The sequence below is a fragment of the Mastigoproctus giganteus genome, chromosome 13, assembly GCF_048544385.1.
Source record: "Mastigoproctus giganteus isolate SK-2022 chromosome 13, ASM4854438v1, whole genome shotgun sequence".
NCBI classification, from domain to species: domain Eukaryota; kingdom Metazoa; phylum Arthropoda; class Arachnida; order Uropygi; family Thelyphonidae; genus Mastigoproctus; species Mastigoproctus giganteus.
Genome location: NC_143587.1, coordinates 5,435,047 through 5,453,392, shown reverse-complemented (window position 1 = coordinate 5,453,392; position 18,346 = coordinate 5,435,047). Strand labels below are relative to the sequence as shown.

Here is an 18,346-nt window from a genome sequence, read left to right as displayed (position 1 = left end):
GGGGTGAAGTGGAAGTGGGTTTTTTTTTTTTTTTTTGGCTGATGCTGCATAAGCTTGCTTTCTTGCATCAAATGCCTCTACTAATGCTAATGCTAATTGCTGGAACAAACTTCCATCTGTCGTTGTGGAAGTTGATAGGTTGAATAAATTTAAGGAGGAACTGGACAGGCATTTGGAGGGAATGGTGTGTTTTTTTTTTTTTTTTTTTTGGCTGATGCTGCATAAGCTCATACATTTGCTTTCTTGCATCACATGCCACTACTACTACTATTAGTGGAGAAGTTAGAAGACAAAAAGCCATCTACCATCACCCTCAGTGAGCGATCAGAGAGAAAACTGGATAACCAATTACAAAAAACAGTTGGCAAACCATAAGATGAAAGCTTGTTTAGAAGACCTTTATGCCAAACACGATCGAAAGCCTTTGAGATGTCAAGAGCAACTGCTTGTGTTTCACCAAACTTTTCCATTGAATTTGTCCATAAATGGGTAACATTAGCCAGAATATCACCAGTGGATCGACACTGACGGAATCCATACTGGCGATCGTTGATCAGACGGAAGGTTTCTAGGTAGTTTAAGAGTTGGCGGTTAATTGATTTCTCCATTACTTTAGAAAGAGTAGAAGTAATTGCAATGGGACTATAATTGGATGGGAGGGACTTGTCACCCTTTTTAGGAACTGGCTGGATGTGAGCAAATTTCCAAGCAGAAAGAAAAACACCTTTGGAATAAGAAAGTGAAAAAATGCGGCAGAGAACAGGAGCACAGGTTTTGAGAACAAGTGGAGAAATTCCATCAGGACCTGGAGCTTTCTTAGCATCAAGATTAGTCAAAATCCTTCTGACATCCTTTTTACGGAAGACCACAGGAGGCTTTGAATGGAGCATGTTGGGAATGGTGGAAGGTGTTTTACCAAGATCATTAATACATGAGTTGGAAGAGAAATGCCATTCTAGCAGGTCAGCTTTATCCTTGGCTGAAGTGACAACAGAACCGTTTGGTTTTGACAGAGGTGGGAGCAGAGATGGGCAAAAGTTATGGTCAATAGCTTTGGCAAGAGACCAGAATGCTCAGCTACCATTAAGCCAAGAAGGAAGTTTTATACTCTTAGCCTGTTCAAAATCCAGTTTGGGTATACTAGCCTTTATTTGGTAACCATTTTGAAAGGTTACCAAAAATCCTTTTTATCTCTTTTATGGCATGGCCTTAGCTCTCTATAGCCTCAATCACTTTTGTGCCAGAAAGACTGAAATCAGTCAACGTTTACTGTTTTCAGTTTAGCCCTTCATATATGTAAGTTATATTGGGGTCATTATTCTCCAATTGTAAGACCATGAATTTTGCTGCATTAAAATATAGCTGCTACTTCTCTGGCCATCTTGCAGGAGCACTGAACATTAACCACCCTTGCAATCTTCACAGCATCTGCGCATTTTAACATGTTCAAGAGAAGTCTTCAGCATATTAGAATGCTAATAAGGAAGCAGCAATTCCAGAAGGAATGAAGGAGCAACTTTTTGAACTCTTGGCAAATAATATACTGATGACACATGGCACTTAGTGATATTTTAGAGTTCTTGCAGAAAATAAAGGATGAATACAAACAAAATAAGTTAATGTGCGCAGTGCATCACATTTCAGGTGTGTTAGCAAATAGTAATAATTTATGATTTAAAAAAAAAAAAAAGCAATGACTTTTATGAACAAACTGAGAACGTTCAATTTCCGTGCATCTGCCATATTGCCCACTCATTCCTCCAGTTGGCAAACGGCAACAGACATAATATCCAGTATATAATATATTTATCTCAGGCAGTGAATAGTTACATGGATGCCTGATGCAATGATACTCATAACAGCGACAATGCTAGAGGTTTAACCTAAAATTAACGAATACAGGAAAAATTACATAAAACATATATTAAAACATAAAATGTATAATTGCATATATTACATATAAAAACTATTTTGAAGACTAAATGCGCAAGGCATAATATGTTATGGGTTGAAATTAACTATATAATATCAGTGTAAATACACCATAGTTTACCCATAAATATAACTACATAAGTAGTGTAATGCCATTGTTTGATTTTATCTCGTATTGTGGCTTCCATCACAATGGCTCAAAGAATAAGCTTGATGTCCTTGTTACTTTGGTGCAGAAATGTGATGTTATCATGCAGTTCTGCAAGGTTCACTTTCATCATACTGAAGCCTAATTCCATTTTCAAAATGACAACCAATGATGTCTCCTGGAGGTTCCTTAACTCATTTTCAATGAATTTGACTCGACATCACAATTTTGGAACTGTTGACAAATGCATCCATGATGGTGGAATTACTTTCCATTGTCATTTTATGTTGATGTTTGAATTTTGCGACTACATCCTCTGTCAGACGCATGTGAGCATCTTTTAACTGATTTAGTCCGGATACCATTTCTGTAATGCAACTTGAATTGGGTTCACAAGGTTCCTCAAGGTTCCTTGTCACAACCAATGGGTCTGTTCCGAATATTTTCTTTGAAAGGTGGGATGCGCTGTGTCAACTCTATCAGTGTCATTATTGATCGTTTTTCAAGCATTTTGCATTTCCAAGCAAGCTTAATCTTCTTTGCAAGCTTTTTTAAATCTGAATATGGGCTACAAGGTCCACAGAGACATTCTTGCTTACAGGAATAGCATACAAGTAGAAAATTTGCTTGCTTGAGACATCTGGTGCATACCAAATTTTTGCCCATGCCAAAATAAACTGAAAAGTAATGTCAAAATGGGCATGATAATTTATATGCATCCCATGAATTTTTCTTCTCTTCCACAAGCCTTGTTAATTCATTTGACATCATCCATTTAGGCCTGAACCTTGAACAGTAGTTCTTAGTTGGTATGAAAAGCCTAGTACCCTCCAAGATTAGGTCCCTGAAGGCTTCACATTTAGAATTCACCATTGGTAACATCATCAGTTGATCCCACCTACTCTCATGTATGTCTTGTGCACACATGGAGTTTGACTGCACTAGGGGCTGAATGTATAGAGAAATAAATCTTTCTGAAATAGTCTCATCAATAATGCTTCTCTTTATTATGCATTTTGGTTGACCATCTGAGGGGCCCTGTTGACCCTCCAATGATTGTGACAGTGCTCGGTCTTAAGCTCTTTAAAATTAACTACATTCATTCACATATGTAACTAAGTAACTAATATTGCTTTTAATCAAATAAAATCACCCACTAGGCAAATCCATTATCCATTAACTGAAAAACTTGGTGCAGAGAATCATTAAGACTGTTTCAAATTTTGCAAATTTTGCACTAACTATGTTGATGTAGTGCCATGTTTTTTAGTATATTGTTTATAGATATTAACCATAATGCTAATATAAAGTGATTGGTTTGCTCTAAATTGTATAGTCAAAAAAATTTTGGTATTCAAAAATAATTTGTAAATATTTTGAATTTTGAAAAATTAATTTTTTTTAATTAATTAATTACTTTATTATTTTTTTTTTCAGTAGAATAATTTTAAAGGTTGACCATATTTTGTGAGGGAATATCACTGTCTGGATGATAAATATTTGATGCTTCCATTTCTGTTATGCCATTTAATTAATTATGCCTAATGATTGTTTAAATTTTTTTATTTAGTATGCTTTAAAGTGTTTGCCAAATTGTTTTCTTTTAATATCATATGAAAGGATTTAATTGTTTATCACTTCAGTTTTTTACATTTCTTGCAGGAGAAAGTGGCCTACTAATGCTATTCTTCTTGCAATTTTCGTAAGTTATTTCTATCAATTTTCTAAATCTTTGCATGATATTGGAAGGTTTTTTAATTCATTTCTAAAGAAAGCTAAAAACAAAAACTGTAATCTTTATCTTTATAATTTTAAAAAATACCATCTTTCTAATTATCTGTAGATTACATATGAATTTAATTGTACATATGAATTGTAATTGTACAACATGGCATTGAATAAAATAAAATGCATATGCTGTTTATGAAATGGAGAGCTCATCTTTCCAAAAATTTACACCATTCATTAGCACCATTTCACCATTGTGCAACCAACTACCTAGCCATGGCATTTGAACAGAATGAATTTCAGTGTGCTATGTGAAATTACTAGGATCCACAGAGCATAACCTAATTCAGCATTTTTTTTAAATAACATTTTATAATATCAGAATAGTCTGTTCCTTTAAAGACCTGCTCATTAATAACCATTTGTTGTCTTCTATCAATTAGCCATTCTTTTATCCACTCTTGCACCCTGTCCCTAATGCTACACTTCTGCTGCTTGTGCACAAGACATACATGTGGAACCATTTCACAAGCTATTCTAAAATTTAAGTAAATTAAATCAGAATTTTTTTTCTGTATCCATTTCCTTTGACTACCTTATAATAAATTACACATTGGTTTACCACCTTATAATGTCATTACTGTCAAATTTATGCTGAATTTTTCATAATTATAAATTGTATAATACTAAAAAGGGGCTTAGAGGGGAACAGGTATTCTGTGTATTATCAGACACTCAGTCTAAAACACTGATGGATCCAATATCTTTCTATTTCAGAAGATTTAGGAGAAGTCCGGTTGGCCTGCCTCCCTAAAATCCACTCATGCACACCTTCTCGATGGTAAGCCCTGTTACATCACTTAGGTGGCAACGAACGTGTAGAGTGGTTCTCTTCAAGATGCCTGGTCAGCATGAAGAGGAAAAGACCAAACCCTCCAGCACGTGACAGTAAGAAGAAACAAATGGCCCTCAGTCCCCAACGGCTTTTACTTCCCCTCTTATGGCAGCGAGAGGATCAGAGTGGAAGCAGAGGGTGCTAAGAATCTCTGGGTATGACCAGGCTGCCATGCACGGAAACTGAACTTGTCCTGCTATAACGTAAGATCGCTCATCGGGGAAGACAGGATATTAGAGCTGGAAAAGGAATTAGAAAATGTGAATTGGAATATCATTGGTTTGGCTGAAACAAGAAGAAATTAATCAAGTTTATCAAGTGGAAATCTGCTATACACCAATGGAAACAGTCAAAGGAGTGAAGGTGGAGTTAGCTTTCTGGTCCATAAAGATATAAGAAACAACTTTTGGAATTCAAAAGTACATCATCACCAAGGGTGTCAAGACTACTGCTCAGGATTTCTAAGAGGTATAAGCTAAAGGTTATAGTGATTTATGTACCAACATCGAGCCATGATGATGAAGAGGTTGAAGAAATGTATACCGAAATTGAGTCTTCTAGATGAACAGAAAACTCACTACACTATAATTATGGGGGACTTCAATGCTAAGGTTGGAAAGAGACAAAACAGTGCAAAAAGGAGAACGTAGCCCAGTGGTCAGGAGCGAGAGTGCATAGCATGCGTTCCTTGAGTGGACCGGGGTTCAAGCCCGTGACTACTAAATACGATAAATATTTGTATTGACGATTTATTGTAAACTCTACTGACTTGGTTGTCGTGCCGGAGTATAAACAGAAAATTTATTTGATTTATTTAAATTTTGGAATTGGTGAAAGAAATTAAAGAGGTGAAAGACTTGTGGAATTTGCAGAATCTCGAGGAATGTCAGTAATGAACACTTTTTTTCAAGAAAAGGGTGAACAGAAAGTGGACATGGAAGAGCCCAAATGAATTAACAACTGAAATCGACTTCATCCTCACTAACAGAAAATATATCATGAATGATGTTACTGTCCTAAACAAGGTAAATGTTGGAAGTGATCGCAGAATGGTAAGATGCACACTTGATATAGATGTATGAAAAGAAAGAAAAAAACTGACTTGAGTAAATAATACGAAGGTCTTCGAGATAACAGAAGAGGAGAAAAAGCAGTATATACTGGAACTTAAGAACAAGTTTGAGCTTCTGCAGATTACTCAGGACCAAGATATCAATGAGGAATATTACAACTTTCTGAAAGTGATAAAGCCCAAGAAGTCTATAGGTAAAAAGAAATCCAAAGAAGAAAAAATTAGTCAAGAAACACTTGTTACAATAAATCGAAGATGAAAAATGAAGAGCAAGATAAACACTGACAAGGAGAAAGTTGAGTATACTGAGTTATGCAAAGCCATTAGAAAGAGACTCAGATAGGACATAAGAAAATTTAATACAAGAAAAGTAGAACAAGCATTAAGGGAAAACAAAGGATTTAAATCAGCAGCCATGAGCAGTAATACAGAAAGACAAATGATACTGAAACTGAAGAATAGTGATGGTGTACTTATAAATAGCAGAGAAGGCTTAATTCAAATAGCAGAATACTACTATAAAGTGTTATACAAGGGAATGATGCCAGCAGTGTGGAAGATGGATCTCAAATTAGTAACATATACAACATACCTGATATCCTTCCTGATGAGGTAGAACATACGTTGAAGAAAATGAAGAATCAGAAAGTCCCGGGGGAAGATGAAGTTACTGTAAAGTTGTTAAAATTGGGAGGAAGAGACGTGGCACAAAAACTGGCAAGACTGTTCACAAAATGCATTAGAAATGTGTGATGCCTAAGGAGTGGAATAATGCAATCATATTTTGCTGCATAAGAAAGGAGATAAATCAGAAATTGGAAATTATAGACCAATTAGCTTGTTATCCCACATCTACAAGTTGTTCACAAGGGTCATTACTAACAGATTAGAAAGAATACTTGATGAGAATCAACCGAAAGAGCAAGCTGGCTTTAGGACAGGATTCTCAACTATGGATCACCTTCACGTAATGTCACAGCTAATGGAGAAAGCAAATGAATATAAAACGCCATTATGCCTGGAATTTTTGGATTATAAAAACGCATTTGACTCCGTAAAGAATAAGGCAATGTTTCGGGCACTGGAAAAACAAGTCATAGACACCCCATATATTACGACTTTGAAGGAAATATATGAGAACGCTACCTCCTTTATTAGACTAGATAAAAACAGTAGGAAATTTAAAATTGAGAAATGAGTTCGACAAGGAGACAATATCTCCGAAGTTGTTTACTGCTGCCCTTGAGGAAGATTTCAGAAGATTAGACTGGTCGCAGAAAGGAGTCAACGTGAATGGAGAGTACCTAAACCATTTACGATTTGCAGATGACATTTGGTCATAAGCCACGATCCCAAAGAATTAGAGGAAAATCTTAATCAGTTATGCAGAGTTAGTAAGGATTTTGGACTAAAGATGAATATGGCTAAAACAAAAGTAATGATGAACAAGTATGCCACAGAAAGGGATATAATGATTGAAGGAGCAGTAATTGAAAATGTGGAGTCATATACTTATCTGAGACAAGTCATTAGCTGTAATAATCATAAATGGCTGGAAGTCAAGAGAAGAATAAATTTTGGATGGATAGCATTAAGTAAATATAGTCACATACTGAGGAGCAATATCCCAATTTGTCTGAAATGTAAAATAATGAACAAATGTATACTCTGCACCATGACTTATGGAAGTGAAACTTGGGCACTCACCAAAAGAATGGAAGAGAAGCTGAGAACTACACAGTGAAGAATGGAACGAATTATATTGGGAATCAGATGGTTAGATAAGAAGAGAAACAGATGGAATAGGCAACAAACTCAGGTATAGGACATTCTTATCAAAACTAAAGAACTAAAGTGGTCTTGGGCAGGACACATAGCTCAAAGACATGATGACAGATGTACTAAGAAAATAACAGAATGATACCCAAGAGGAGCTAGAAGAAAACTTGGAAGACAACAATGGAGATGGACAGATGAAATTAATGAGTTTGTGGGTAGTAAATGGATGGCCATTGCACAAAACAGAAGGAAGTGGAAAGTTGCTGGAGATGCCTTTATCCTGCAGTGGATTGAAAATGGCTGATGATGATGAATACTAGAAAAGGGATTTATAGCTGAAAGCTTCGGACTACGGGAAATTTACTACAAGAAGTTAGCGAAAAGCATCATTTTAGTTCATAGTAAATCGTCAAAGTATGTGAAATTCTCCATTAGAGAGACTAGTGTTATTCTCTGCAGATACCACCATCCAGATGGCACAGTTTCAAAGGTCGTTCATTTCTCATCAGTGAGTGATTAGGCATCCTGGTGATGCGATTTGTGATAACCCAGTTATAATAAAGTATAATTCCACGATATGAGAGATGCCAGACAGTATGTGATAGCAAAACATCATCTTAGTTCATAGTAAATCATCAAAGTAGGTGAAATTTGCAGTGCACTAACCTATTCATCTAGTAAATTTCCTGTAGGCTTTCAGTCTTAAATCCCTTTTTTAATCGTTACTGTTGCACACCATTTGGCATCTCTCATGTGGAGTTATAGATTGCATAATATTAACTTCCACAGAAATCATGCTTAGCTGGCTGGATCACCCTTGGAACTAACTCCTTTCGCGTATGAGAGAGAGAGAGAGAGAGAGAGAGAGAGAGAGAGAGAATTTACAAATTTCTAATCTTCTGGAACTTAACTCAAGTCTGTGGGTGGTTTCATCATTATTTGTACAGATTTGACCACTTTAGTTACTACTTTCAGTATAACTGGATAGAAATCTTCAGCACTTGTTAGCTGCTCTAACAGGCTTCTCCGATTGAAAAGTATATTCTCCTGTTTATCTTATCAGCTATTTGTTGATAATAGACCAATATGTTTCATTCCTTATCCTTTTAATGTTCACAGTTGCAGAATCCTTTTAACGAAACTTATTTAACCTGTCTCATGCTCTGAGTATCCTGATTATAGACTACTTTATGCATTCCATACTGATTGGGTTCTCCTGATATTCTGTAGATATCCCAAGCACCTTTATTTTTTGATACCATTGTCAATTCTTCATTGATAATTTATTCCAGTTTCACTTTGTGCCATATCATTTTAAAGGATTTAATGAAACACATATAACATGTGTATTCCTTATGAATTTTTGCTTCGCTCATTGACTTGAACTGAGATTGTATAAAGACAGTATATTCTCTTTAAAAAAAAAATTTAATTTCTGTAGATATTTCTCATGCCACTACTTCACTGATGATGTGCCACTACTTTACTCAGCCGTGGATGCCTTAATACACCTACAAGAACAAGTAACAAGATGCACCAAGAAGTATTTCCTCGTGATTGCCGTGGACTTTGCTGGGTCCTTCGATGCACTTTGGTGGCCAAGCATCTTGGCAAGGCTTCGGGTTGCTGGGATCACAGGCAACCTCTACAGAGTCATCAAGAGCTACCTCACAAACAGATCCATCAGGATTGTTGCTCCCTATGGGACCCTCTCCAAGAATACATTTCGCAGCTGTCCACGGGGTTCGGTCCTTGGACCACTACTGTGGAACATAGTAATGGACTCCTTCCTAGCTATAGACCTTGACAAGGTAAAATCGCAGGCATTTGCTGATGACCTCTTACTGACAGTGACAGCGGACTCAAGGACACAACTGGAGACACTGGCAAACCGGGCTCTGTTCACCCTTCAGGAATGGGCAAAGAAAAATCAACTTAGAATATCCCCTGCAAAGACAAACTCCATTCTGCTCAAGGGGTGCCTCAACCTCAGGCGGCCTCCACAAATCAAGATCGACCAGAAAACAATTAAATTCTCAAAGCAGCTAAAATACCTAGGCATGATTCTAGATCCGAATCTATCATTTCAGGACCACCTGAAATATTTGCGTACAAAAGCCAGACGATACACTGCATTGGTTGCCAGAGTCACTCGCAGAGACTGGGGCCTAGACAGACGGGTGCTACGTCTTTTCTATAAAACCATCTTCACCCCAATAGTCACGTATGCATCTGGCGCATGGTATCAAAAAGCCACAACTGTTGTCAATAAACGAATCATTGACTCGATTCACCGATCAATCCTTCTGACCATTACTCGAGCTTGCAGCACAGTGAGCACGCATGCCCTGCAAGTCCTTGCTGGTGTCCTTCCACTGGATTTAGAGATCATTCGACGGGGCCTCACGCACCACCTGAACAAGGGTATCCCACAGACATAATTGGGATTCACCACCGACATCATCAATAGCAAGACTATGGAAAAGAAAAAGCTGCATGCTCACCTGCTGCAGGTGTGGCAGGATAGATGGGCCACCTCGCAAAAAGGCGAAATCACCAGAAAGTTTCTGCCCAACATTGGCCGGGTTTTTCCGAACTTCCCACCCTGGTTTTCCCCGGGCCTACAAGTCACATACCTACTGACAGGACATGGAGCTCTGAATGCAAAGCTATCCCTACTCGGAATACAAGAAGATCCCACCTGCACCTGCGGGGGGGCTGGAGAGCTGGCAGCACCTCATGCATGATTGCCAGCTGTATGACGACCTCCGCAGTGCATTCATCACCAAAATACAGTATCTACCATACGGCCAGGAGCACCACATCTTGGACACCAGGGAAGAATATCAGGCTTTCTCCAGCTATGCACTCGCCCTGTTCACAAGACGGAGAACTCTTATCGCAGCGAACCGCAATCAACCACTGACACAATAAGGAAATGAACAAACCTCGAAGGAAATCATCCTGCGGAAGACGCCTGAACCCAATGGCCTATGATCATCAAGGCACTAAACCCTGAAGTGGACCTAAAGTTGAATAAATGAGAAATGACTCTATAAACAACATTGACGCAAACACCACATGGATGGGAAGTGTCACAAGAAAGACCCCACAAACGCCGACAAGCAAACCCGGACCTTTTGACGGTAAAGACTGCAGAACGGACGGGAACCACCGCATGAACGATCATGCTTCGGTCCGATCGCTCCTGGAAACTGACTAGAACCACGAGCAGCTCCGCTGCCAAATGCTATATGGCGAGCTGAATGGGGTACCCTTACCCTATTCATCTTAAATTCCCTATCCCCAGCAGGAGGGAGAGGAAACATGCTCTGTTTCCTCCCTCCCCTGCCAACCCATCTCTTCACCTGGTGAGGCATGCGCCTGCCTCACTGACCACCTGAGGTCGCCTTCTCTATCGTCTCCATGCTTCTGCCTTTCCCCCAGTCTTCAGTCTCTTCCCCCACTCTAACTGTATACCTTATCCATGGGAGGGGGAGATAACTCTTCTTCGTCTCCCCACCCGCCATCCAAACTCCCCTCTGGTGTGGCATGGGCATGCCATACTGTCTAGCAGGGGTCATCTCCTCTATCGACCCCTTACTTCTACTTCTATCCTCCCAGTCTTCAGCCTCCCCTCCCTCCCACTTTTACTTTTCATCTAACGTATAGCCCACACGTCTAAATTTAATAACAAAATTCTGCCCGACCTATTAGGCCTTTTAACACATCTTTCTAGCGTTCAACCCCAACCAGCGATTTCCTAACAGCAATCTCCTTAAGAATTAACGTCAAACGCGTATATATATATATATATATATTTTTTTTTTTTTTTTTTTTTATTTTTTTTTAGGTCCTAGCCACTGAAATCCCAGGAAACTAGGTGGCAGGACCTGCCGGAGCAACTCGTCATGATTCTGGACACCCGGTTAGCCTCCACGTGGCAAGGTATGGGCAACGTCGGGCCCCACCAGGGGCCTGTCGGCCAATAAGCCGGACAAACAATGGGCACAACAGATCACACTGCACAGACATGGCCCACACACTTTCAAGTATCTGGCTTGACAGTGTACTGTCCTCGATACAGCGAACATACACGGAGATGGGAGAAATCCCAGGCGCCGTCTGACACGAACATACCTTATACTTCACTGATGGGAAAGAGCAGAGCCTGTGGTTAAGGATACAATACAGGACCATCTTGAAGGATATCATTAGAATGGTATCCTTAATGGAATCATAGCATGGCTTAGTGAAGAGCTAGTCTTGTACACAAATCGAGGGATGACTGTATATTTAAAATTCGTCGTGATCAACCAAAATTAAATCCGCGATCGACTGGTAGATTGCGATCAACTCGTTGGCCACCCCTGATATATAGGAATTTTGCTAGCAGGGAAAAGGTGATTGTCCCTCTGTATAAGGCAATGGTCAGGCCATTGAGTACTGCGTACAGTTCTGGAGGCCTGCGTACAGTTCTGCGTACAGTGCCTTGAGTACTGTGTACAGTTCTGCGTACAGTTCTGGAGGCCTCATTTTAGGAAGGATGTAGATTTGCTTGAACGTGTACAGAGAAGGGCAACAAGATTGGTGAGGGGAATGAAGGGATCCTCTTACCAAGAGAGGCTTAAGTTCTGCAAATAGTAGTGGCTGGAGACTAGGCACCTGTGCGGTGATCTGATTGAAGTGTATAAGGCCTTGAATGGGTTGAGCATGCTGAATTCTAATGGGATCCTTCCACTTGTTCAGATTACGAACCTAAGGGAGCATAAATTCAAATTAAGAAAAGACATGTAGAATAGATGTGCGGAAATTTGCCTTTAGCCAGCGGGTGGTTAATTGCTGGAACAAACTTCCATCTGTCATTGTGGAAGTTGATAGGCTAAATAAATTTAAGGAGGAACTGGACAGGCATCTGGAGGGAATGTTTTATTTTTTTTACTTTTTTGGCTAATGCTGCATGAGCTCATACACTTGCTTTCTTGCATCACATGCCACTACTACTACCACCAATGTAGTTAATTATTATGACAAGGTCATTTGGATGCAAAGAAACGATTTTGACATTGTTTACCTTGACTTTGATTTGATTTGTAAAATTTTGGACACCAAAAATGAATCAGTAGTATCTAACCAGTATGAAGCAAAGGAAATCTTCTCTTATGTAAAGTGCTGCATATGGGAAACAGTAACCCCAGAGCAACGTATCAACTCTGCGGTACTACACTGACAGTGGTGGAGAATGAAAAGGACCTGGGGGTAATTGTGCAGGCAGATATGAAGTTCTCTGAGCAGTGCAGACGAGCTGCAAGAGTAGCTCATGGTGTCTTGTCAATGATATACAGGAATTTTTCTAGCAGGGATAAGGAGGTGATTATTCCCTTGTATAAGGCAATGGTAAGGCCACATCTTGAGTACTGTATACAGGTCTGGAGGCCTCATTTCAAGAAGGATGTAGAGCTGCTGGAACGGGTACAGAGAAGGGCAACAAGATTAGTAAATGGAACAAAGGGTTGCTCTTACGAAGAAAGGCTTAAGTTTTGCAAATTACAGAGTCTGGAGACTAGGCACCGGCGAGGTGATCTGATAGAGGTGTATAAGGCTTTGAATGGTTTGAGCATGCTCAATGCCAATGGGATTCTTCATCTTTCTCAGAATAATCACCTCAGAGGGCATAAATTCAAATTGAGGAAGGACGGATGTCGGATAGATGTGCGGAAATTTGCTTTTGGCCAGCGGGTGGTTGGTTGGTGGAACCGACTTCCATCACTTGTTGAAGTTGATAGCCTAAACAAATTTAAAGCTCAACTGGACAGGTATTTCGAACGAACGGAGGGGTGAAATGGGAGTGGGTTTTTTTTTTTTTTTTTTGGCTGATGCTGAATAAGCTTGCTTTCTTGCATCATATGCCTCTGCTAATGCTAATGCTAATGTCAAATTTTCTTCATCAGTGTAATAGACCACACACACACACACACACACACACACACACACACACACACACACACACACACACACACACACACACACACACAGCAAAAACTGTTCTATTTTACTAATATCATTGATTTCATATGATGATACTGAATAGAAGCCTGATTTCTTTACTTTCGGTAATATTTTCTGTTGAATTAGTTCTCCAAACATAGTAATTAATTCATTTTGAATTATGAAACTAGTGTACATAGCTTGGCCATCACTATACTTCAAATGATCTTTCAAAACCAAGTTTCCACTGTTTTTGCTTGATATCTCAGAATAGAGTGGAAATACCATTATTATTTAATGGTTCTTTTAGGCTTATAGCATTAGTAGAGGCATATGATGCAAGAAAGCAAACTTATGCAGCATCAACCCAAAAAAAAAAAAAAAAAAAAACCACTTCCATTTCACCCCTCCGTTCGTTCAAAATACCTGTCTAGCTGAGCCTTTAAATTTATTTAGGCTATCAACTTCCACAACAATGGATGGAAGTCTGTTCCACCAACCAACTACCTGCTGGCTAAAGGCAAATTTCCGGACATCTATCCTACATCTGTCTTTCCTCAATCTGAATTTATGCCCTCTCAGATAATTATTCTGAGCAAGAGGAAGAATCCCATCGGCATTGAGCATGCTGAAACCATTCAAACCACTCAAACCATTATTCATTCAGAATCATCAGTACCTCTTAAAGCTATTTGCTACCTACCACATAGTCTTATAGTTTGAATAATGGGTGCTAGCTTTTTTCTGTTTTTTACATTCAGTTTTCCTTATTCTTATCAATCAGTAAGTATACTATCACCTTTTTTATTTACTATAGAAGAAAAATTAGTTACTACTAAAATTGAATCTTTCTGGTATTCACATTTCTCATGCAATTTAAATATTTGATGAGCATCATTCGAGTATCCTGAGATTAGTACTGGTTTTTGTCACTGAGTATCCCAAATACTGATGATTCCCTTTTCCAGTACCATCGTTATTAAAAAATAATGCACAGTATTTACAAAAGGAACCCTCTTTCAGAGATCTGAGCAAGAAAACCACTCATACTCATCAAGCCATTTCATTTGAAAATGATCTAGAATGCGTTTTGAATTGAAGACTTCGAAATTTAAAATTTGCATTTGGTATCCATAGGTTATTTAAAACTTATTTTTTATCTCTGCACTTAATTCTTTAATTCTATAATGACACTGTAATTTCCTGCATAGTGATCTGTATCATGTTGGTTACTAACTATGCATTCTGGGTCTGGAGAATTGGTCATGTTATGATCCTGATTGGAATGCAGTTCAGTCGCATGGAATGCAGTTCAGTCGCATGGAATGCAGTTCATCTATTTGCGGCTCTTTCTTAATGGTTTTGCAGAAGGACAGTAAGCTTTGTTGTTGTAACCATTTCATACTTGCAGAGATAAGTACTGTATGGGAAGGGAATAAAATACATAAATAACATCATGAAAATGATGTTATCTATGAATTTTCAAACATCATGAAAATGATGTTTGAAAATGGCAGAAGGTTATTAAATTATAGCAGAGTGCTTAATGATTTTTTAATAACTGACAGCAAAGTGGAGGAGAAATTGTTGAAGTTAAACATAAGAAAGGCACCTGGGGTGGATGGGATCTATCCAGTTATATTAAAGGAGGTGGCAAAGCAACTAAGCAAACCCTTAGCCATAATTATGAGAGCATCCTTGGACTCAGGGGAGGTCCCCACGGACTGGAGATGTGCAAATGTATCCCCAATTCACAAAGGGGGATTGAAGGGTGACACGAGTAATTACAGACCAGTTAGTTTAACTTCTGTTCCGGGTAAAATAATGGAGTCACTGGTTAAAGATGCATTGCAGTATCATCTAGACAAAACTGCAGCAATAATTCAGACACAGCATGGGTTTGTTAAGGGGAAGTCTTGTGTGACAAATTTGATAGGATATTATGATGTGGTTACAAAGGAACTGAATGCAAAAAATAATTTTGATATCATATATTTGGATTTCAGGAAAGCTTTTGATACTGTTGCGCATGGAAGACTATTGTACAAATTGGAGCAGAATGGTATTAAAGGTAAGTTGCTACAATGGATAAAAGGATGGTCGAGTGGGAGAAGACAGAGAGTGGTAATTAATGGGTGCTGCTCTTCGTGGACTAATGTTATTAGTGGAGTCCCACAGGGCTCGGTGTTGGATCCTCTGTTGTTTTGTATATTTATCAATGATATTGATGAAGGTATATCAGGCTTGGTGTCGAAGTTTGCAGATGATACAAAGGTTGGAGGGTTGTTAATGGCAGTGTGCTACTGCAACAGGATCTAGATAATTTGGGCAGATGGGCTAAGAAGTGGCAACTGAAGTTTAACCTTGACAAATGCGAAGTACTGCATATGAGTAGAAGTAACCCCAGAGAAACGTACCAACTGTGTGGTTCTACACTTAAGGTGGTAGAAAATGAAAAAGACCTGGTAGTAATTGTGCAGTCAGATATGAAGTTTTCTGAGCAATGCAGACAGGCTGCCAGGGCAGGTCATGGGGTTTTGTCAATGATATGTAGGAATTTTGCTAGCAGGGAAAAGATGATTGTCCCTCTGTATAAGGCAATGGTCAGGCCACGCCTTGAGTACTGCATACAGGTCTGGAGGCCTCATTTTAGGAAGGATGTAGATTTGCTTGAGCATGTACAGAGAAGGGCAACAAGATTGGTGAGGGGAATGAAGGGATCCTCTTACCAAGAGAGGCTTAAGTTCTGAAATTGTAGTGGCTGGAGACTAGGCACCTGTGCAGTGATCTGATTGAAGTGTATAAGGCCTTGAATGGGTTGAGCATGCTGAATTCTGATGGGATCCTTTCACTTGTTCAGATTACAAACCTAAGGGGGCATAAATTCAAATTAAGAAAAGACAGATGTAGAATAGATGTGCGGAAATTTGCCTTTATCCAGCGGGTGGTTAATTGCTGGAACAAACTTCCGTCTGTCGTTGTGGAAGTTGATAATTTTAATAAATTTAAGGAGGAACTGGACAGGCATTTGGAGGGAATGGTGTTTTTTTTTTTTTTTTGGCTGATGCTGCATAAGCTCATACACTTGCTTTCTTGCATCACATGCCACTACTACTACTATCTAATATCACTCAGTGTATGTTATTATTACTATTATTAGTGATGCTGAAAAAAAAAAAAAAAAAAAAAAAACCCTCTTCTGCGACACATCATTTGTTCCAGTTTAACAGCTTCGTTATTTAATTTAATCATGATTATAATTATTGTCTTATTGGATGAATGTGAATACTACTAGAAGCACAACCAGATTCGTCAAGGATGCAAAAGGGTACACATACCACTAAGGACTTCAAACTCTACTGTGCTTGTAAACTAGGCACCTGCGAGTAGACCTGATTGAAGTGTTTAAGGCTTCAAATTGATTTAGTAACCTAAATGCTGCTAGCATCCTTACTCTTTTTCAGACAACACACATAAGGTGACATAAACTTAAATTAAAAAAGGATGGCTGCAGATTAGATCTGTGAAAATTTGCTTTCAGCCATGGAGTAATTGCTTGTTAGAGCTACCTTTTAATATCATAGTAGTGGGTAGTTTATAAAATTTTAAGGAAGAATTCAACAAATTATTAGAGGGGAAGCTGGACAAATGAGAATTTTTTTTTCTTTTCCTTTTTTAGCTGATGCTGTATAAGCTTGCTTCTTTGCATCATTTGTCCCTACTAATGCTAAAACATCTACAACAAACTGCTGTCGTTAATAATATTCTATAAAACAATCAATTGCCATTGACTGTTTTGCTGCACTCTTTCTGTTACTAGAGTTGACTGTGCAAACATGCACAATGGCCTTGCCATTGTGCATTTTTGCCAGTGACAATTGTCCTCAAAAAAACCTTCCCATAGTTGAAAATTTCATCAGAATAATAATTACCGGGGTATTGTAATTGAGAATTCATGTTAGAAGAATAATCTACTGTAAAGGATATAATTCAAAAATATTTGAATTAGTTTTAAATAAATGATTGTGGGATAGCAGAGAACAGTGTACTGCTTAGTGCACTAGAGAATATATTTCTTATGTAACCTTGATAATTATGATGATGCACTATAGCTAATCAGTGAAATTTGTTTCAAGTTCATTACATATCCATCAAAGCAATAATAATCCTACAGTAGGTAGGTACATAAGGGAGTTTAAAGTAACAAATCAAATGTTGCTGATATATCAAAATGAATTGTCCCTTTTTTTTTTTTTTTTTTTGTCATGATTGGACAGTATTTGGATTTTAATATCATTTCAGATTCCAGATAGTGATTTAGTTAAGTTGAAATACCAGTTTCTGGAGAAGGGGTAGATAACATATTGTAACCAGATGGGTAAGAAGTAAATTTTAAACAGACCATTGCAAATAGTGTTTTTATTTAAATAAACACTATTTTTAATATATATGGAATTTCTATAGTTCCAAGTCAGTTATTAAATACATATAGGTTCAAAAGATATATCTCAAACGAGTTCCTATTAAAAGCCAAACTTGGCAAGTATTTTCAGTATATCTAAGAGGTAAACTAACCGACAGTGATAATATAGATTCAAAAGTTAGTATAATTAATAATAAAAGCAATTCATGTTATTCCCTTCACAAACTGCTATGCTGTTTCAAAAAAAATTGTTGCTAATTGTCACTTTGTTGCTAATTGCCATCACTATAAGAGTAATTTGTCTTCTAATTAAACTTCAGGAGTAAATTATTTCATTTTAAAATTTGGCATATTAATTTTTTTTTGAAATTTTCATTATTC

The 18,346-nt window shown here is 38.1% G+C and overlaps 1 protein-coding gene across 2 annotated transcripts in view; it reads left to right on the top strand.

Moving 5' to 3' along the window:
* Nucleotides 1-18,346, top strand: part of LOC150075736 (protein lifeguard 2-like) — a 165,622-nt gene that overhangs the window by 92,527 nt on the left and 54,749 nt on the right. For both annotated transcript variants that reach the window (XM_090387424.1, XM_090387425.1), the window contains exon 7: nt 3,743-3,782. In XM_090387424.1, the coding sequence (XP_090243550.1) occupies nt 3,743-3,782 (40 nt within the window). The remainder of the gene's footprint in view (nt 1-3,742; nt 3,783-18,346) is intronic.